Genomic DNA, 22,027 nt, shown 5'->3' on the forward strand with positions numbered 1-22,027 from the left:
GCAGCCTGGATCCCTGTGTCTGCTCCAGGACTTTCCCCTCCTGTGTGAGAGCAGGCTGTGACTGGCACACTCCTGGTTTGGGGTGCATGTGCAGGGGGGAGCTCCCTGTCCTGGGGGAGGTTTCCACGGGGTCTCTTGCTGTGGCACTGTGCCTGTGGGGCAGCAGCTGGGTCTGTGTGTGGCCATGTGCTCCAGCAGTGCCAGTTCCCTCTGGAGCTGGGCAGGTGCAGCCACTGCAGGGGAAGGCTGGAAAGAGTTTAATGTGCTCATCAGACCCTGGTGGAGATTAAACTGATAAATGGGAAACCATGGCATCTTCTCCCGTGGTTTTCTCTCCTCTCTGCTAAATATGACAGGCCATGCTCGAGGAGCAAGGGCAGGGTTTGGGCCTGTGACCTTCTCAGTGTGCATCATTAGCCCAGCTGCTGCTGCTCCTCCTAGCACCTCTTTGTGCTAAACAGCCTTTGAACATTGATGTCAAGCAGTTCAGGAGCAGTTTTCAGTCCTACTTAACCTGGCAGCTCAGCCCCACTGGCTCAGGCAGTGTTGGGCACAGAAAGGGCTGGGCACTGGACACTGGGCACTGGCTCCTGCCTGCCTAAATGGGCAGGTGTGTGAAGGGGGCACTTTGTGAGACCTCACCAAGTGCTGAGGCTGAGTGGGAAGTGCTGAAGTGTTGATGGGTCAGTGCCAGCAGGGATGTGGCTCTGCCAGAGAGAGCACACAGTCCAGGAGATCTGTGTGCTCAGGGGGACTCTGCCCCTCGGCTGCCTGTGTACAGCCTTGGGCGTGTTTTTGCTGGTTTTTCTCTGAGTTACATGTTTTAGTTGCACTGAGGTGATGGTGCAGGTGGCTGCAGAAGGGTGGACTGTTGGTGTGGAGCTCTCCATGCTGACATTCCCTGCTGGTGCTCCGAGAGAGGCAGCAGCAGAGGCGCTGTGTGGCTGTACCAGGAGGAGCAGCACAGCTGGAGCTGCTGAGGAACTGCCCAGCACACCTGGCAGAGCAGAGTTTGCAGGAGATGCAGATGTTTCACGGCCCCAGCTGCAAGGCTCAGGCATGTCCCCATCCTGTAAATGATATTGATAGCCTTGAAGTTACCTTAAGGAAGTTTTCGTAGTTAATGCTCCTCCCTGGTCATTCCCAGGATGCTGATGTGGTCAGTCAGAGGATGAATGATTTTCTGAAATGCCAGATTAAATTCTGCTATTGCATGTGACTCACAGATGATGATGATGATGATGATTTGCAGTTGTGCTCTGCACAAGTGCTCAGTGTGCAGCTCTCAGTGCAGAGGGAAGGTGAGAGGCACTTTGGCTGGATCTGGTGCCAGGGCTGGTGCCACCCAGGCAGCCTCATGGCTCAGTTACATAGTGCAAACAGTTGACTGGCAAGAAGTGATTCCATGTGACTGAGGCTGGTGGGAGACAAGGGCAAGCTCGGGCTGGAGTGTCCCCAGAGCAGATGTGGGAGCTCAGGGCCCATTGCATCCCCAGTGCCCTCAGCCCTGCAGGGAGCAGGCAGCCAGGCTGGGGTCCAGCCTTCCCCCCTGTGCAGGAGCCTCTGGGGGACATGGGCCCTGACCCCACAGGAACAGCTCAGGTGGCACCCAGACCCCCATCAGTTGGATATGGATCATTTAGGAACGCTGCATCAATAAGTTCATAACATAAAAATGTTTTGTTTACATCATGTACCTTGTCCTCAACAATTCAACCCTTTTAATGGATATAAGTAAAGGTGATTTTCTTCTGTATTTCAGCATTTCTATTATAAAGAATGTCTTTTTAAGAAGCCTTTCTGTTTCCAAATGTGCCCTTCTGAAGAGCAGCTGCAGAAAGAATTGGTTTGACCTCTGCTTCTTTAATTGCTTTTCACTCTGTGTTGGCCTAGAAATGGATGTTGCTATTGTGTAAATTACTGTGAGGGTGGAAAAAGAGCTCATGAGATCAGGTGTGTAGTTTCTGTCAGGAAAATATGCTTCTTAAATGGAAAGCAGCACCTACCAGTTCATAACCAGAGTCTGGGTCAGTCTGAAAATCCCAAATGTTAATTACTTTATTTTCTGCTACTGAGCAGCTCCATGGTGTCACTGGTTTTGTGGCCAAGGGCAGATTGAATCTGAAATTTACTATGAGCTCCTTTCAGACCCTGCCAGGGGACGTTCAGACATCAGGCAGCACAGCTCAGTCACACACCTGGACTCAGCAAATCCTAAATCCTGGCCATTTAGCAGTGGAATACAGCAGTTAGCCTCACAGAAAGGCATGCCCTTGAATTTAAAAGGCTCTGACCTGATGGGTAAAGCTGAATTTTTGGCACACAGAGACCTCTCCTCATCTGAGGAAGCTGCTGTGGTGAAGCTGTGAGTGTGTAAAGCTGAGGTCAGGCTAGTGCAGCCTCTTATGGTCAGTGTGGGAATGAGCATTTGGCCTTGGAAAATGCCTTCCCTGTTCCTCAGCAATGAGTCTGTGCTATCTACAGTACTTAGTGATAAAAGCAACAGCGCTTGTATAATTAGCCATTAATACCCCACAGGACTCAGCATGCTAATTACCTGACACAATGAGATTAGCAGGTTGCATTACAAGAATTCAAAATACTTGGATCAACAGTAGAATGGCAGGTGCCCTTAGTTAGCACACCTGCTTGTTTTAAAGTCCTGGCATGGAGTATTTTTGAAGAATCAGTATGCCTGGGGTGCTTCTTCTCCACTGTTAATTTATCCTGTGATTAATTGATGGCCTGTAAGGCTTCTTGGTTTAAATTACTTGGTGCTGTCTCCCAGAATTAGGCTTTACCTTCCTTAATTTTACAAAAAAAACCCCAAAAAACCCAAACCCAGCAACAGCAAGACCAACAACAAACAAACAAAAAGACCACCAAAAAAAAAAAAAGAAGAAAAAACCATAAAAACATCCTATTGAAAATTTTGGTTTTGGGGTATTTTTATGTGGTTTTATCACAATATTTGATTTCTGTAGGCTAATAAATCATAGCAAAACATTTCGTATAGTCCTGCTAGCTCCACCGTGATCCATTGCCTTGTAGGAGAACTCATTAATAACCCAGACAAGCTGTGTATTAGTTGGAGATGGATGGCTTAGAATTCCTGACTGTGTCCTCAGAAGGTGGCCTTTCCAAAAAACACCACCCTGGCCTCTTGACAGAGGCACTTACTTGATAACATGTCCTGATGGCATCAGCCCCAGATAACTGATGGTGACAGGCAGAAGAGATGCAGTCTTCCTGCTGGGGTGATGAACCCCAGATCATTTCTAAATGTCATTTGAAGATGGACTTACAGGGCTCTGAGTTGCAGGGTAGATTTTTCAGAGCAATTATTTGAACAACTTACTTGGGCATTTGAAGGTTTTGCTGTCACCTAAAATATCCACAGGTAATTTGGTGAGCAGAAGCATCTCTGCCCATAAACTGTGTGTGTCAGAGCTGTCAGAGGGGATGAAGTGAGCTGTAACCTGGCACTGCTTGATTTCAGGACTGCACTGGCAGGTGGTACCCAGAGCATGATCCCAGACTGGTGCAGAGGTGAGGAACCAGCCTGGCAGAGTGTGGAGATGGCAGAGGGGCAGGTTAAAGTAATGCTGGTCCCTTGGGGTGTGTTACAATAGGAAATGCACAGCCCTGGTGTGCATTTGGAAGTGGGGCTGAGTGCCTTGTGTTGGGGTCCTGCCTGCCTGTGAGGGTGTGCACACATCAGGGGGATGCCATGGGGGTTCACAGAGCTTGTCTTGCTGCCTGTCCTGGTTTCCAGCAGCCCTGTAGAGCTGGTGCTGCTGGCAGGGGCTCCATGCCAGGCTGAACCTGCTCTGGCTGCACCAGCCCAGCTGGATTTGGAGCTCCTGTAGACCTTTGTCCTTAAAATCTCTCTCTTTCCTGAGGAGATTTTTTAATTGTTAATATTCCAGGCAGTGCCTGTGGATATCCTGGCTTCAGCTTGCAAAGACTTCATTTCAACTTTTTAATGAGCTGAGGCAGGGCTTCAGTTTGCAACACACGCAGTGCTTTTGCTGCTGTCTGGTGGGAGGGCTCAGCCTTTCCCAGGATCAGGCCCATCATTAGGGTTTGCTGCTGTCTGCAGCCTTTCCTTCCAGGAGACTGGGCTAATCCCAGGGACAGGGTGCTGGGTTGGTGTCTCTCCCTCAGCTGCTTTCCTGGAGGTTTAACAAGTAGCTGCAGTGATAATTATGGCAGATGTTGCTGTGTAAACACCCTGCTGCCAGCCTGGCCTGTGTAATTCCTGTCTGGAGCAGGGCAGGCAGTGGATTAGCACTGGAGTGCTTTGTGCAATGTGTGTTTGGAGGAGGGCACTTTGAGATGCTGCTTCTGCACTTGCCCAGGTTCAGGCTGCTGAGCTGCTTTTGTGATTTCATGATGGCCAGGCAGAGATTTTGGCACTTCTTTATACGATGTAATTCTCCCTCAAGGCTGGACAGGACTTTGAGCAGCCTGCTCCAGTGAAAGGTGTCCCTGCCCACAGCAGGGGGTTGAAATAGGATGATCTTTGAGGTCCCTTCCAACCCAAATCATTTTATGAATCTACTTTACCTGTTCATGGTAAATAGCATGGTAACTGTGGATTTGTGTCTCGCTTATTTGAATTGTATTTCGGTCTGTAGTACAGCTTATTTTATTCCTTCCAAGCTTCTGTTTCTCTAACATTTTTCAGATGCTGAATTCCATACAAAAAACGCTGGCACCTGGTGTCACAGACATATTTTATGAAAAATCCTTTCGTTAGGATTTTTTCTCCTGAAAAGCTGAGAGGCCTCAGAAATGAAATGTAAACAATAATTATTTGCTGCTGTGGAATGCAACAGGTGCATCTTTGATTGGTCTCATGTGGTTGTTTTTAATTAATGGCCAATCACAGTCCAGCTGTCTCAGGCTCTCTGGTCAGTCACAAGATTTTATTATCATTCCATTCTTTTAGATTCCTTGCAAGCCTTCTGATGAAATCCTTATTTCTATTCTGTTAGTGTAGTTTTAATATATAATTTTCTTTTAATATAATATATATCCTAAAATAATAAATCAACCTTCTGAAACGTGGAGTCAAGATTCTCATCTCTTCCCTCGTCCTGCGAACACCACCACAACCTGGCAGGTGCTGTGGGGATTCAGCTGTGTTTGGTTTCCTGGGGCAGGGCTGTGCTTTTCCCTTGACCCGTGTGTGTTTTCTGCTTTCCCCAGTGTACGGGCACAACGTGAAGAGCAGCAACGATTTCATCGGCAGGATTGTGATCGGGCAGTACTCGACGGGCGCCCCCGAGTCCAACCACTGGCGCCGCATGCTGAGCGCGCACCGCACGGCCGTGGAGCAGTGGCACAGCCTGCGCTCCCGCGAGGACTGCGACCGCGTCTCGCCCGCCTCCCTCGAGGTGACATGAGCCGGGTGACCCACGGCGGCCACAGCGGGCGGGCGGACGAGATGAGAGCCGAACCGACCACTGAAGCTCCCCACCTCACACCCCACACGCGCCCCGCGGCAGCTCCGTTGGATTCGTGCCGGCACCCGGCTGTGCTGGCCTCGGTGACCCCACTGGGTCCAGCCGTGTCCCCGGGCCGGGCAGCTCGTGCCAGGCAAGCACGGAGTGGGTGCAGGAGCTGGGAGTTGCCTCTGCTGTCCTTCCGGTCCAAATCCATGGCTCATCCTCTTGGAGATATAAGTACCCGTGTGCTCTCGTTGGTGAACGTGGTAATTAGGCTAGAATATTTTTTTAAACGGTAGAACCTGTGGTGAAATCGATTCTGACTGCAGTTTTGTCCTTGTAGTAGTTTTACCAGAATTAGGCTGCTGTTAGTGTGTGTGTTTGTGTGCCCACGTGGGACAGATCCCGTGTCCCGTCAGTGGTGACCTGCCAGTCTCGATAGCAGTCTGTGTGTGCAGTAGATTCAGTGCTGATATAGCAAAATAAACATTTCCAATAGCATTTGTACTGGGAAAACCAGCTCACGTCCTTTCAAACATGTGCTGTGCAAAAAAAAACACCTGCTCCAGGGACTTTGGCGGTTAAGAAGACCCAGAAACCACAATTTTAATTCTCTCACAGACTGCAGTGGCTCCTTCTGTGTTGTGTGTGTTTACCCAGGTAGTTCTTCAGGTCACCAAGTGAACTTAGCTACAGTCCAGCTGTCCTGTTGGTTGCTTCTGTACATTTTATTTTTCCACAGCGTATTGTCTGGTATGATGGAGATTGTATATTTATTGAAAATAAAATTCTATTTAATTGTGCCATATAAATTGGGGTGATACTTGTTGAATTCACCTTTGTGTTGAGCTCCTTCAGTTATGTTTATGGCAGAAAAAAAAGCCAAATGGCCAATGGCAGTTACCCCATTGTCACTCACTGCAGATGAACTGGGAGCAGTTTGAGAGAAGCTGGGCACCTGCTGCTGGAGGTGGGTGTGGAGAGTGAGCTGGATGCCTTGGTCTGGCTGTGGTGGTTCCCAGCCAGACCCCAGTAACACCCTGGGCGTTGGACGTGTCAGGCTCCAGGGATGGCACATGGCAGGATGGGCAGCACTCATCTCCCTCCTCTATTTATGAAATTAAGCCTTGAAGTAAACCCCAGTACCTCCTGTGCTTTTAATATTTTGATTTTTTAAAAAGGAAAAAACAACACACATGACTATTTCACCCATTTGTTATTTAGCTGCTACAGTAGCAGGTGAGCAGTAGTACAGGTGAGTCTCAAAAAGCAAAACAAAACAAAACCCAACCACACCAGAAAAACCCAAACCAAAAAAGCTCAGTGCTTGCTTTGGCAGGTGTCAGTGTGTGGGTCAATAATCCCTGCTGCTGTCCAGGTGTTCCTGCTCCAGGGCAGGTCTGTAACTCTGATATCAGCATCCCTTCAGCGCTTTGCCCGTGGCACCTGGCTCCTGCTGCTCCCCAGCACAGCTGCTCTGTGTCAGCAGCACTCAGCAGCAGGGCACTGGTGCCTGCAGGGCTGTCCAGGGCCATCCTCTTTCTGAGCACACTGTGGATGCTGGCTATCAATTCTAACCTGCCTCTCTGCAAGGGGAATTTCTTCTCTGCCCTGCAGTGAAGTTGATGGCAAATCTCTGTTCTCTGGCATCCTCCTGGCTTGTCTCATCAAAAAATCACAGTGGAGAGGGACCCCATGGGCAGTCCTGGGCAAACGAGTGCTGTAGGAGGCTGATCTCTGCCTATAGCTCACAAAGGCTCAGGCAAGGGGCCGTGGTTTCAGCAGTTACTGTGGTTGACATTAATATTCTTCCATGTGGGGCCTGTGGACAGCAGAATGAGCTCAGGACATCCATGAGAGCAGATACATGCTTTGCTCAGCACTGGGGATGAAATGTGAACAATAATCTTGCCTGAGTCTATCCTTGAAGCCATGAGGTGTCTGTTCCACAGGGAAGAACAGTCAGGATGCCAAAAAGTGGTGAGGGTGCCCAGAGGGAAGGTCAGTAGGAGCAGAACAGAAGCAGACTGGGGAGCTCCTGGCCTGCAGAGCAAACACAACAGTGTGGGAGGGAGAGGAGCAGGAGGGATGAATTGTGGCCGTGCTGCTGGGGCTGCAGCCAGCAGGTGAAGCACATCTGGTGTTTGGTGAATTGGAAGGTAACCCAAAGTGCAGTGGCAGCTGGCACTGCACACATGGTGTGCCTGCACTGTCCCCGTGCTGGCAGCAAAGCTGGGGCCCAGCTGCTGTGCCAGGCTCAGGGCTTGCCTCGGGGGCAGCCCAGAGCTCCCAGCTGGGGGACGCTGCTGCCACGAGTCTGGCTGTTAGAAACCAGCATAAAAATTAGTCAGGATCTCTGCTCCCTCTTTAAACATGAATACTCGTGCTTTGGGAGTAGATTAATATGCTCAAAGACTTTTGTTCTATAGTTTGCTAAAAGTTGTTTATAACACTGGCTTTATCTGAGGATGGCACACAGGAAAGAAGGGAAAAGGCATGTCTTGACTTCTGATAATCCAAATTCCTTAATTATTAGTGCTCTGCTGTAGCAGTGGGCTTTTCCTTGAGCCAGATAATTTCAGATCAATGTATGGAAGGGGGGAGGTGTTCTTAAAAGGCTTTATTTAATATGAAGAAAACTTAATATAGAAAAGTTGATTGAATGAGTTACTGTCTCTGGAGTAAGTCTGGATGCTTTACTGCACTGAAAGCTTGGTGTCACTCTGAATTGTTTATACTTGAATCTCTAAAAATGGGTCAAAAATGCTGAAAATTTTAATCTGTAGCTAATAATAAAAAGGGAACAGCATTGAGAATGTTCCTAAGCAGTTCCTTCAGTGCTGATTTAAGGCATAAAATGGAAATTGAACAGGACCACTAAATTGCATAGTATTTGCGCCTGTACTATTTCCCTTAGGAGTGCAACAGTTGAAAAAGGATTTTATACAGTGTTTTTAAAAATCTGAAGTTTATGTCTAACAAAATGTTGACCACAGGAAGGAGACACGCTGGATTATATGGGTACAGACTGTTGTATCATATCAAGTTTTCTGCTGCATGATGGCATGGACCCAGCATGGACCTGGCAGATGGGCACAGAGCGAATTCCTGAAACAGCCTTGGGGCCCCGGGCACAGCTGGGGGATCCTTCTTCCAGGCTGTTTAAGTGTGTCAGTGCATTGCCTGGCTCTGGGAAAAAATCCCAAACCAAACACGGGAGAAAAACCAACAAACCCCACTCACCAAACCAAACCAAACCAAACCAAACCAAACCAAACCAAACGCACCACCCAATGGGGCACTGAGGTGTTAATAAACCCCACTGCCCTGCTGCCCTGGGAGCCTTTCCCCTGCCTCGCTCCCCGGTGTGCAGCGGGGTCCCGTCTGTCGCCCCCGAGGTGACGGGCTGTCCGAGGGGCGCTGCGGGATGGGGACACCGAACACCGCCTGGGGCTGCACCTGAGGGTGCGAGCAGCGATGATGTCCTCACTCCTCTGCGGCCGAGGAGGGTGACAACAGCGCTCTGGGGACAGCGTGCGCCCGAGCGGGGCTGGGGCAGCGCACGGATCCCGGCCACGTCTGGGCTGCGCGGAGCGGGGCCGGGGGCGGGCTGGGGCAGCGCTGAGGGTGCGGGTCCCGTCTGGGCTGCGCGGAGCGGGGCCGGGGGCGGGCTGGGGCAGCGCTGAGGATGCGGGTCCCGTCTGGGCTGCGCGGAGCGGGGCCGGGGCCGGGGGCGGAGGAGCCGCCGCTCGGGGGAGGGGGCAGCCCGGCCCCTATATCCGCCCCGCCCGGCGGCCGCCCCAGAACCCGCGGGCCCCGGCCCGAGCGCGACCCCCGCTCCCGGAGGGACCCCCAGGCCCGCCGGACCTCGGCGGGACCCGCAGCCGGCGGGACCCCGAGCCCTGCGCGACCCCCGCGGCTCCGGCCATGGGCCGCGGGCGGGCGCTGTGCGCGCTGCTCGCCGCCGCCCTGCTGGCCGCGCAGGCCTTCCCCCAGACCAACATCAAGATCAGCCAAGGTGAGTGCTCGGCGCCGGCCTCCGGGACTTCATCGGGCGTGGTGGGGCAGGCAAGGAGCGTGTGCCTCCCGCAGGGCCGGCAGCTGCTCCAGAAATCCCTGACTTTCCTTGAAATCAACTTTCTTCTTCACCGGGGGACGTGCCAAGGGCAGCCCCGGTCCTTGCTTCGGGATGCCAGAGGTCTCTGGGCTGGCTTTGTCTCTGTGTGCCAGGTCAGCTCTTCGGCCTTTGCCAACAGGCGCTGCCGCGGCTCGGGGCCGTGCCCTGCTGTGGTACCGGGGTGAGGAATGAGGCAGGAATGAGCACACGCAGGGAGGCTGCAGGGCTGTGGCAGCAATCCTTGCACACTCAGGGAGGCTGCAGGGCTGTGGCAGCAATCCTTGCACACTCAGGGAGGCTGCAGGGCTGTGGCAGCACTCCTTGCACACTCAGGGAGGCTGCAGGGCTGTGGCAGGAATCCTTGCACACTCAGGGAGGCTGCAGGGCTGTGGCAGGAATCCTTGCACACACATGGAGGCTGCAGGGCTGTGGCAGCAATCACTGCATGAGGCACACTCATGGAGGCTGCAGGGCTGTGGCCATGCAGCCCAGCAGGACAGGCTCCTCCTTTATTCACACTTACTGCGTGTGAAACAAACACGGGATTCTCCCTTATTCCCCTTCTTTGCTCCGAGCTGCTGCTGACTGCTGAATGGCACTTGGGTTTCTTCCAAACTTTTCCATGGTGGCAGTGCCAGTGAGAGTTGCTGCAGCAAGTTTGCTTGAGCCCTGTTGGGTTTACTGGGACTGTGAGTGGAAAGGGATTCCAAAAGTGCTGTTTGGTGAGATCGTGAGAAAAGGGATCGATACAAGCCTGGCTTTCCTGCCAGACGCCTAATCCGTGGGAGCTTTGCCAAAACTAATTAAGGAGGAAAAAACTCTGCAAGATAACTTCAGTCTGTCAGTGCCAGCTGCAAGAGCGTTGCTGCTGGTATTGGCTGTAGCCTCACAGCTCCAAACATGCAGAGGATTTGAAGCTGTAAAACCAGCTTGGTTTCATTAAAGAATTTGGTGTGAGAGGCAATGCCCTTGGTGTGAGAGGATGTCCCTCCCAATGTGCTTCATCTGATGTTTAATATTTTACTTGAAAACTTGTCACAAGTGCCTTAAAAACACTTCAGGGTGTGTAAAATATTGCCCAGTTCTGAGATTCATGTCCATCAGTGGACATACCTTCCTTCCCCTGCAGCTCTACACAACCCCAGATACACTGAGACCAAAGTCCCTCCCCTGATCACATCCTTCAAAGGTGGATGCTCAGTGTGAGACTCTTTAATCTGTTAATGAAAAACAAATATTGCAAGTAACATGAAGGTGGCATTGTTTGCCCATGGTGAATGGAATGTCAGGGCTTCAGGAGTTGCTTCTAAAGCCGTGGGTGAGTGGAGGCATCCCAACATCACACAACAGCAGTGCCTTAGTCCCTGCCACATGCTCCTGCTCTCCAAGCCCCTGTTTAAATGCCTATTCTGTGGGTTTGCTCAATAAGGAGGCTGTGGTGGGATGGACCTCTGGCTCAGCTGGCACCCCCAGCTTAGCCACAGGCAGTTTCTGCTGGAGTCATCCTGGGGATTGGTTCTGGGGGTCCCCTGTCCCAGCCCTTCCAGCTGCCCACAGCTCCAGCAGTGCTGAGCCTGGTGAAGCCCTGCTGCTGGAGGGGTGACTTGGTGAGCTCCAGGGTGCTGGGACCACTGCCCATCCCTCACTGTCACCACCACAGCCCTGGATCCTGGTGGAGGGGCTCTGCCCTGGGCAGGCCCCAGACTTCCCCATGACAGGATCTCCTCAGCTCCTCTCTGTTGGCATGAATTTCAGATGAGCCTTTGGGGTGCTGATGGGCGCTCTCCAAACCCAGCTGCTGGCCAAGAGCTGAAGAGGTTCACTTGCCTTCTCAGGTCAGATGGCAGCATTAGCTTATGGATGTGCCAAGGGGGTGTCTCCTAGCACCTCTGAGATCTGAGGAAAGCTGTCAGCTGTTGATTACATGGAGTTCTTTGATTCTCTGCAGCAAGAAGAGCATCTGCTGCCAGCACTGACCTGAGCTGGTCTGCTGTCCAAAACCCTCTGATGGGGCTGCAGCCCCTCAGGAGCCCTCCTTGCCTGGGCATCTCTTGCCAACCTTTTCCTCGCCTCAGATTTCACATCTCAGACCTGCAGATCCCTGCAAGTGAGGCAGCATTGCTCCTTGGGATGAAGTGTTCAGGGGCAAACCTGCTCTTCACCAGCTGAGTCCAGGGGAGCCATGCAGCTGGTGGTAGGTTTTTTCCCAGTAGCATCCTGAAATGAAGAGAAACCCTTGTGAAACTGGCTAGGATTTTCTCAGTTAATTATTTCTAGTTGGAAATAAGCCAGCTGGGGAAGTGAAACTTTTTTGGCAGAGCAGTGCCAGCTTCTGTAAGATTTTGAAAAGTGATTTTCCTGGTAGTTCTACAGTGGGGCTCAGCAAGTAAATAAATAGAAAGGCTCCAATTTGGCACTGACGCAAATACAGAGAGCACAAAACTTTTATTTCTGACCCCAAATATTTGTTTTCCAGCTTTTCTGAGTTAGTAACAGCTGCTTGATCTGAATCTTATCTTCAGCCAAGTCTTTATTTTGCTGGAGCTGCTTTAAAACATGGTCCTGCCCTTAAAACTGCTGCATTGTAAATAAAAAGAGGGAGAAAGGATTCTTGCAGTCATTTTTCACCAGGAATTTGGGGACAAATGGATGGAGTGACTTGGGGTTGGCAGGAACCCCCATGCTGCAGGCACTGGCTGTGCTGATCCTGCCCTGTGTGGAGGAGCTGATGTTTTGCTGGTCATTTAGACCCAATTCTCACTTTCCTTAAAAGTGAGGATTTGATCTAAAAAGCCCCCAAATGCTTCCCCTGTCACCTTCTAGATCAAAATACCACACACAGCTGCTGGCTTAGGTTGTGAGGCTTTCCTGTAGAGCCATGAGTAGGCCCCATACTCACAACCCTACATCAGATTTCTTATGGTTTTTCTGCTACAAATATTTCAAATAAAGCAGCTCCCCTAATTGTTCCTGCCTGGTAAACTGGGACCAGTGGTTTTCCTCCAAAGAGACAGACAAAGCCTCTGATCCTGACCTAACAGAAAAGATGCTAATTAAAAGCTGACCTCCCATATTTTCCTTTTTGGTATATTTAACCTTAAATTCCTTCAGGCACCTCTGGTTCACTGAAGCTCATCAAATCAATGCTACCTAATGGGAACCAGTATGGAATAACAAAGCAGGGCTCTCTCAATTTCTGACTTGCTCTCAGCTGCTCTGAGCAAACATGAGGGTGGTTTTCCCTGGAATTGGGAAAGGGTTAGGGTTTGAGGCAGGACAGTGGGGCACCCACTGCAATTAGCACTGGGGAGTGAAGTCTCCGTTTGCTGGGGATGCTGCTGGGTGAAGCCCTGTGAATTTTGCCACCATGCTGCCAGAGGTGAGGATTTTGTCAAGGCTCTACAATAAAACCCCAGTTGCTGAAACAGCTGGTGGTGCCTTGTCTGGCACAGACCTCTGTGCTGTCCTTGGCAGGAAGGAACAGCAGCCTCGAGTCTCTGCAAGCCAGGACCAGATCCCAGGCTGTCCTTACTGGGGTACAAGCCTCACCTGTGACGTGGTGGTAAAGCTGAAGCCTCATGCTGAAGGTTTGACCCTTGTTCTGCTTTGGTTTTGGTGGAGACAGGGAACCCTGGCCAGCATCATGAGGGGAGGAGGGCTTGGCTCCAGGAGTCACATCAGCTTTGGGAGTTCCTGGTCCTGCTCCCTTGCTACACTGAAGTAATTTGTGTCTCCTTGGGCTGTTCTAAGGTTTTTCCCAGTGCAGTTATGGCTGGGTGTGAATCAGAGAACTGAGCTCTGCCTTGCTGCTGAGCTGTCTTTATCTTACCCACTCTCCCCAAAAGCTATTTTGCTCTTCCAGCCCAGCAGGCCTTATCTTTAATCCTCCACAGCCCATAATTGGTGCTGCTGAGGATGGCAGAGCCCCTCAAGGGTTTGTTGCTGTTGGGTGCAGAGCTGCCCCCAGTCTCAGCTCCTCTGGAGGGGTACCTGGGGGTCCCAAGGCAGGTTGATGGGGTGACAGCCCCACAGGGCTTGGCTATTGATTTGGCCTTGCTCAGGAGAAAAAAAAAAAATTCTCTCTTTGCAGGAGAAAAATTGCTCTTTGCATTTGTGGTTTGTCACCGGGAGGGGATGTGACAGCAGGGACCCCATGGGCTGGCTGGTGGCTGTTTGTAGAACACTCAGAGATCCCCATGTGGAAAGAGCTGATGAAAGATGAAATTATCACCCAGAGCTGCCAGCACTGGCACAGGCAATGATTTGGCTCTATGAATGCTCACCCAGCTGCTTTGGATTCACCTTGCCTCTCTTTTTCTCCATGCTGTTGCCTCCTTTGCCACATCCCTTGCTGCTGCTGGCAGTTTTGCTCTTCCCTCAGGGAAAGCCATTCCCCTGGCCCCTCAGTGCTGGAGGCACCACCCTGACCTCTCTGGGCTCGAGGCTGTTACCTGCTTGGATGGTCTGATGGCATCTGACATCTGCCCTCACCCCCTGCACACCCACCCTGCCCACTGCCCCACTCGCCTCCACAGCAGTACTGACCCCAGCTACAGCTCCCTGGGGATGTGGGGACTGCCTCAGGGGGGCTGGCACTTCCCCCACGTTCACAAACCAGCAGCTAAGAGAGGTAATTCTGTGAGGGTCCTGAGTTCTGCATCCTCCCCACACGAGGGGGAGCAGAACATGGAGGAGGTTGGAGCAACATGCTAATGCTCCTGCTGTGTTCAGACAGAGGCAACTCCAAAGGCTCTAAAAGGACATCCTGCCCCCACAGGGGCCTCTTCTGGGACAACTTCCCCACTGTGCTGAAAAGCAGCAGGGGAGGAGGAGCAGCAGCATGGCAGGGCTGTTATCAGTGGTGGGATATCTGTTGGATAGGCTGTTATCAGTGGTGGGATATCTGTTGGATAGGCTGTTATCTCTGGTGGGATATCTGTTGGATAGGCTGGCACCGCGCTGGCTGATCCTGTGCCTACATGGATGGCTGTGTCCAGGGGCAGGGACAGGGCATGGAGGGGGGTTCCTTGGCAGGAGGAGGTGCAGGCTGTCCTTGCAGGAGGGCAGAACACGGCCTTAACCCCACAGCCCTGGCTGTCAGCTCCCCTCCCAGCACAGTGGCTCCGGTGGTGCTGATAGAGACAAGAGGAGCCCTTGTCTCGGTTTTCCCAATAGCAAATGTCAGTGCCTTTATTTTAAGCATCCTCTGCCTAAAATGATGTCATGCTAGCTCGGAATGTCCCTCCTGTCCCTCCTGATTTAGGCAGATGCTGAAACCAAGGAACCCACAACTTGTTTAAAACGTACTTTGACTTCTGCAAACTTTTGCATTGCTCCTGCAGCAGCTGGGTTTTCCCTGGATGTGTTTGTGGTTATTTGCCTGGGTGAGGTGGCAGAGCAGGGCTGAGCACTGCTGCTTCCATCACCCGCTCAGCTTCCTGGCCAAGCTGTCTCATCACCAGCTGCTGGATGTCCTGTGCTCTGCCCCCAGCCATGCCTGAGCCTGTCCATGCCTACTCCTGCCCACTCTTCTGGACAGAGTACGAAGGGCACTGCTACCGCTACTTTCCCATCAACAAAACCTGGGCTGAAGCTGACCTCTACTGCGCCGAGTTCTCCATCGGCATCAGGTCAGCCAAGCTGGCCTCCATCCACAGGTGAGCTGTGCAGAAACATCATCCCACGCTGACACAGCCTGGGGAGGAAGGAAACTGGGGGCAAAGTCCCATTCCCACATCACAGCCTCTGTGTCAGCTGCAGGCTCGTGTTCCAGCCCACACATCCCTCTGCAGCAGCGCCCCAGTCAAGGCACATGCACAGGTCACACAAAGGCAATATAGAAAATAAATGCCTTTTCCTGGACTGGCAGCAAAACTGGCATAGTATTCCCTAAATTTCCCAAAACTGTGGTTTTTTACTGTTGAAAAAGGGATAGAAGTACAACATGATTACACAGGCTTTTTTCCCTACTCCCTCTCCCCCAGCTCTCACCAACACTACGCTCCTCTTGCACAGCCCTGGGAAAGTAACCACCAGGAGTAAGAGGCTGGGAACCCATTTGCCCACGGGTCCTGTGGTAGGATGAGTGCTTAGAGGCATGCCTGACCATTTGCTGACATATCCTGTTGATTGCTCTGTACTGCTCTGTTTTGCCAGCTGGCAAGAAAACGTCTTTGTGTACGACCTGGTGAACAGCCGCGTGCCCGGCATCCCCACCGACATCTGGACAGGACTCAACGACCTACGGCAGGTGGGAGCTCCCTGGAATCCTGTGGGAAAAGGCTTTGCAAACTTCACCTCTCTGTGTTTTCCTCCTGGAAAGCCACTTGGTTTTCTTCTTTGCTCCTTATACCCCTTTATTCAGGAGGTGGCATAGAGTCCGTGGTGCAGCACGTGGAGAAACTTGTTATTTCACCCATCCCAGTCTGCTTTTAAAAGAGAAGTGTTACTAGAATTAATAGATTAACCAATAATTACTCATATCACATTTTATTACTGGATCCATAGAAAGAGTATTGTACTGCTGGTCCAAGAAGAGCAAATAAACTGAAAAGGTCTTCAGTGTCAAAAACCACCGAGTTCCATTGCTCTCTTGTGCTACTCTGTGACTTTTGGAAGCTGACATTTTGGAAATATATAGTCCAATATATTAGAAAGAAAAATGGACACCATCAGGAGAACAGTCTCATATCAGCAAATTTCTTGTAGATATTGGAAAAGGAATGGAAAATGAAAAGGAAAAGGAACAGAGAACTGGGTGGGGGTGTTAAAAAATATATAGATTTGATTTCTGGGCTTCCCCTGGTGAGAACACTGTGAAACCTGGGGCTATTCTTGGCAAGTTTCCAGTTGTAAAACCAAAACATGCTGTTTGGACTTTGCTGAGTGCTGTCTGTCCATGTCCCTGGGCTGTGCGGCACTGGGGGTGGGGACTACATGGGGATGGCCCTCCCACCCTCTGCAGTCACAGCTCTGTGGTGACAGCCTCTCTCTGCTGGCCTCATGTCAGGAGGGTCACTTTGAGTGGACAGATGGCTCCTCCTACGACTACCAGTACTGGGATGGCAGCCAGCCTGACGATGGGATCCACTCCATCCCCGAGGAGGAGGACTGCGTGCAGATCTGGTACAGACACAGCAGCGGTGAGCACCCAGGGCACCCTCAGTGTTATTTGTGTGGCAATAAATTCAATCCACCGTGGCTCCTGCTTTTCTGAAGAGGTTGCTGGCAGGCAGAGGATTTGCATTTTAATTTTTTAGTATTATGTTATTTTTTTTCTTTACATGCATACATAGTCATTTTTCCTCTGCTCCCATCTCCCTCTCCCATAGTAGCAGCAGGGCAGGAGCATCAGCTGCCTTGAAGAATTACCCCATTTCCCCTCCCCCACGGGAAACCTGTGGGAACACTCATTGTTTTGCCAACTTATCTCTCCCATGCTTGGGCCAGGACATATTGCTGAATTGGGACAAGACCCTGCCTGTGCAAAAATCCCACTTCACACCCTCCCTGCTGGTGAGACCAGCCAGGTGTGTCCAGGCCCCCAGGATGTACCTAAATGTCTGTGCATGGGCAGCCCATGGATAATTTGGGGGGAACAGGGCTGTGTTTGCAGCTGCCCCTCCACTGCCAAGTCCAAGCTGGAGCCTGGCCTCCCCTCTCACATCCCCCAGGTGAGGATGCTGGGAGGAAGCATGACAGTGAATGGCACAAATGGGAGCACATCCAGGGAAAGCCTCCCTCAGTGGCAGGAGGCCCTGGTGCCGAGGGCAGTGCATGGTTCCCTCTGTTTGCCTTTTTCCAGCTAATGCTTTGTGTTTTTCTGGAGGGTAGCACTGCGCTCCTGGAATGACAACGCCTGTGGCAGAGCCTTCCCCTTTGTGTGCAAGATCCCCTCCCTGGCCCTGGACTGAGGCTGCTGGTGCTGCCCACACCCCCTTCATTCTGGGTCACCTCTCCAGCTGTGCTGGGCTAGAGCAGTCAGGACATGGATGGGCTGGCAGAGCCGTGGAGCTGCTTGGATCCCCAGCCCAGTCCCTGGCTGCAGAATCCCTGCTGGAGGATGGTGGGGATGAGCCTGGCACTCAGCACTGACAGGAGCTGCATTCAACAGCAGAGGAGCCCCCAAGCCCGAGTCTGGCTTTGGATTTCAGATCAACCATCCCAGCGTGTTAGAGGAAACCCGTGATTTTACCAGTACACCAAACTGTTAGCACCCAAAAATAGCCGTGTGTAGGAAATGCTTCTGCCTGATGATCTGTGAAGAGTGGAGGAAAAGCGTTCTTTTCTAATAAGTTATGCAAAATGCCTCTTGTCCACGTTCTTTTTCTCTCTGCTAAAATAAACTGCAAACAGCAGGTGGAGGCTCCGATGTCTTTCTTGCCCTGGAGTAGGAGTGATTCCCTGGGGGCTTGGGGTTTCATGTTGAAGTTGTTTTTTCCCCAACCTGCTCTGTGAGTTGGGGGGAAGCAGCTGCCTAGGAAAGTTTATTTTATAGACCCTGAGTGTTTTTTGGGGTGCGTGGGGCAGCCTGTGTGCTCACCCTGCCCTTTGCCTGGCCCCCAGCAAGCACAGAGGCACATGGAGGGTGTGGGGGGCCAGGCAGTGCCCAGAGCCCAGCACTTCCCTAGCAGGGATTTGGCCCTGGCTGCTTGGAGAGCACTGGGGTAGCTGGAGGGCAGATGAGAGCTAACACACATCAGCTGGGGGCCAGCCCATCCTCACAACCCAGGCCTGGCTGGGGAGAGCTTGCAGAGTTTGCTGCAGCCCCGTGTCCTAGTGGGGTGATGTTTTATCCCTAAGTCCTTGCTCATGTCCTCTGCTGCACTGGCACCACAGAAGTATTTCTGTCTCCCAGGTAAATATTTCTGGGGAGGTGTGTGTGGTTGTGGCAGCTCCTGTGCCTTGTTTGAACTGCTCTGTGTGGAGATGGGATGCTCCTGCTTGGACAAGGATGGATTTGCAGGGTTTGGGTGTAAGTGGGGCTGTGCTGGTGCCAGGGCCCAAGGGAAAGGCAGCACTATTGAGGGGAAACCAGGCTCCTCCTTAGGGAACACAGCTCCAAGGGCACTCTGCAGCCAGTCAGACACAATAAATCCAGTGCTCCCCAGGGATCCCAGGCTGTGAACTCTGATCCCTCACAGCCCTGTAGCCCCCAGGTGGCTTTGCAGGTAGCCCTGTGCAGAGGGGCCCCCAGAGGGGCTCCTTGCCCCCTCTTGGGAGCCACGAGTCCCTTTTGCCCCTGCTCTGGGAAAGCCTTGGGGTCTGACCCATCTCAGCTGCTGCCTGCAAAGATGAGTAAAGCATTGCCAGAAAATTGTCTGGTCCCCCTTGGTGCCACCATCTTAGAAATGCAGCATTCCAAAACAAGCCTTTCCAGAGTTAACACACTGGCTGCAATTGAGGGCGGTAGCTGAGGCTCCTCTGGGAGCTTGGAGCTGCTTCCTCAGATGGCAGTGGAGCTTTCAGCTGGGGTGTTTCCACTTGGAGAGAAACTGGAAAATTTGGTAGGGGTAATAATGGTGTTGTAAGTGGAATGTGCGTGCTGGAAAAAGTTTCTAAAATAAGAAAGTGCTGTCATCCCTGATGTTGAGATATATATATATATATAATTGATAATGCATATAAATCAAATTATATTATTTTTATTGTATTTTCAAAATTAATATACACACTATTAATATATTTATATGGAAAGTTAGCCATTTGTGTAGTCTTCAGTTCTGGACTTCAGCATTGGATGTGTTTCTAGAGGCTTTTGTTTCACCTGAAAATGATAAATTATGTATGGATGATAACAGTGTGTGAAGAAACCAGCTGTTTAAAAAGAAAGCTCTTGGATGCAGCAAGGTGGATAAAGCTGATGTGGTCTGTGGCAGAAGAGGGTTTGGAGAGCCGAGTGTGGAGCAGGAGATGTGTGATGGGCTCCTGGCTCCGTGCTGGAGCTGTCACAGCCCCGTGTCCCCTGGGGCCGGGCTGGGCTGCATGGACAGACACCCACGGGGAGATGCTGCTGCACGGTGCTGGCTCCAGGCTGCCCCTCTCCAGTTTGCTTTCCCTGTTCCTGCTGTGCCTCCTGTCCGGAGGAGCTGGGAGTTCATCACGGCTGGGGATTGGTATGCCTCGAGCCAAACAACTGTCTTTTTTCCCTGCAAGTGGTATGAGATGTTTCAAAAGAAAGGTTAAAACCTTCCCTTGGGAAAGTGTTTGAAGATCTGGGCCCTACTGTGGTTAAAAATATTGCTAATGGGGAGCCCAATGAAAGCTGTCACCTCCAATTAACATCTTCATTTCCAGGTAAAAAGAACTCAACATGCATGACCTGAAAGTCAGCACCAAAGTTAATAGGGGCTTTGTTTCCCAACCCCCTGTCTTTCTCCTTTGGCTCCAGGGTCTTTACTTAAAAATCAACTCTCTGTCCTTGCCAGTGTCTTCTGTTTCACAGTAATCAAATAAAATTCAGAAAACAACAGGAGTTTTCACCTCCTTAATGAACTTCTAGTGGATCTGGCTTGATGAAATATGGGCCACGCCCTTTCTCTCGGCATGGACAGTTCCAGACTCTGCATGGCCTGGAGCAGCTCCAGATTCCAGGCTGAACTTCTTTATTTTTCTGTTCTCCGTGTCCCATAACCCCTCACTCCCTTGTTATCTTGAATTTCTCCCTCCTGACTCGCTCTGTGGTGCAGGCAATGGGAAACCTGGCAGCAGCAGGACTCTCTGACACCTTTCCTGCACATCACTTGCAAGTGACTGATTCCCGAGGGTATTTTTATGACACTGATTTTCTTAGGGGTTGAAGACATTCTATTGTAATGCATGGAGTAAGTGTGAACAGTGTGTGATGTAGCCTGGGAGTGAACCAAAATAGTCCTTACCCTCCTTGTACCCCATTTCTGAGCTGTAGAGGCAATATTGCCCCCAGCCCTGGCATGGCATGGGGAGGGATGGGCCTGCCTACACCTCTGACCCTTTGATTCCTTTTGTTCCTACTCTGATTGTTTCCTGAGACGTGCTGCTGTGACACAGGACATGGATGTCACAGCTTGTGGGCACGCTGCTGCTGCCCTGGCACAGCCTGGTGGGGATTTTCCTCCCTGGTGATTATCTTGACTGCTCCGATGCCTGGCTGGGCTGGGCTGGGCTGTCCTTTCCTCTATTAATTCACTTAAGATTTTTTTCTCCCATAAATGACTGGAGAATAAGGGCTGCACGGCTGAATCATAAGCTTTTTCTTGTGCATTTCCCTTGGATTTAATTGCCTGAGCAGTGGCTCAGCTCCTGCCCTGAGGCCAGGATGCCACAGAGTGGTTCCCTTTGACAGAGAACAAAAATATCTCGGGACCAAAACGGTGCTTTGAGCAGCTCAGAGAGAACATTACAGACTGGCTGCAACAGTGAGCCCCATCACCAAAAACCCCAGGCCACAAAGCCCTGTGATAAATGACATTACCCATCTGTGCAATGGGGTTAATGTTAAATCCTGCAGCTTTAGCACATCCCGAGTGTCTGCAGCAGGGAGAGATGGAGCAGTGGGGCACGGGGAAGGTGAGCAGGGTTTGTGCTGTGTGGGTCCCAGTGGATGTTGGCTTAGCTGAGGTGTTCCTGCTGTTCTGCAGGAGGGTTTTCCCATCCCACCTGATGCCATCTGCTCCCTGCTGCTGCCAGGCTATGAGCAGGACAGTGGGAGCCAGTGGGGACAATCCTGCTGGGACTTGGATCTCCTGGGCAGCATGAGGGCTCGGCTGCAGCAGCCATGTCTCCTGAGAGGGGCATGAATCAGGCTGCATTTATCCAGCCTGCAAGCTGCTGGTGTGTAATGGCACCTGGACTAATTGCAGAAGCCCAGTGAAACTTCCAGCAGCACCCAGAGAGGCTCATGGCTGCCAGGGGCTCCTCCAGGCTGGGCCCCTGGGATGGGGCTGGCTCAGCACAGGAACCAGGCCATGCCAGGGCCCATTGTGCTTTTGATTGTTCCCTTTTGGTACCCCAAAAGTCTCTTCCTCTTTTGTGGCCAAGGATTTCCAGGTCTCCAGAGAGAACTGCCTTGGTGGGGAGAGCTAGCTGAGGGCCAGTGCCCCTGTCCCTGCTTGGCACAGCTCTGCAGCACAGTCACCTAAAAAGGGTGGTTATGTTTTTCATTAACCACTTTTGCTTTGCTGGGCCTCAGTAACTTGGCTGGAAACTTTCCCTCCTGGGTGCAAATTGCCAGAGCTGCCACTGATGAAAGGGAAAGCACAGATCTGACAGGAGCACAATTCCCACTGCGGTCCCTGCACAGAGCCCATCAGCCTGCACAGAGCCAGAGCACAGGTGATGTGAGGGAAAAATCCACAGCTGGCACCGTGCATGTGAGTGCCTGGAGCTGCTCAGAGAGGACAGGGCTGCTCTGAAAGAGCTGATGCTGCTCAGCAGCCCTGGCTGCTGTCCCCAAGCAGGGTCCTGGGCACCACGCTCC

General features: G+C 51.7%; 2 protein-coding genes across 3 annotated transcripts in view; both read left to right on the top strand.

Annotated features, from left to right (window-relative positions):
* The window catches only part of SYT17 (synaptotagmin 17), a 34,894-nt gene extending 28,629 nt beyond the window's left edge, over positions 1-6,265 (top strand). For both annotated transcript variants that reach the window (XM_071444147.1, XM_071444146.1), the window contains exon 8: positions 5,215-6,265. In XM_071444147.1, coding sequence (XP_071300248.1) covers positions 5,215-5,411 — 197 coding nt within the window. In that variant the 3' untranslated portion in view covers positions 5,412-6,265. The remainder of the gene's footprint in view (positions 1-5,214) is intronic.
* A 2,832-nt stretch (positions 6,266-9,097) lies between these two features.
* Positions 9,098-17,927, top strand: CLEC19A (C-type lectin domain containing 19A). Its single transcript, XM_071444148.1, has 5 exons — positions 9,098-9,471; positions 15,062-15,227; positions 15,727-15,820; positions 16,580-16,712; positions 17,404-17,927. Exons 1-5 carry the CDS (start codon positions 9,381-9,383, stop codon positions 17,481-17,483), a joined length of 564 nt encoding a protein of 187 aa, XP_071300249.1. The 5' UTR covers positions 9,098-9,380; the 3' UTR covers positions 17,484-17,927.
* Positions 17,928-22,027: the final 4,100 nt, after the last annotated feature.

The sequence above is a fragment of the Agelaius tricolor genome, unplaced genomic scaffold (assembly GCF_023055355.1).
Source record: "Agelaius tricolor isolate 1412-34295 unplaced genomic scaffold, bAgeTri1.0.p SCAF_19, whole genome shotgun sequence".
Taxonomy (NCBI): domain Eukaryota; kingdom Metazoa; phylum Chordata; class Aves; order Passeriformes; family Icteridae; genus Agelaius; species Agelaius tricolor.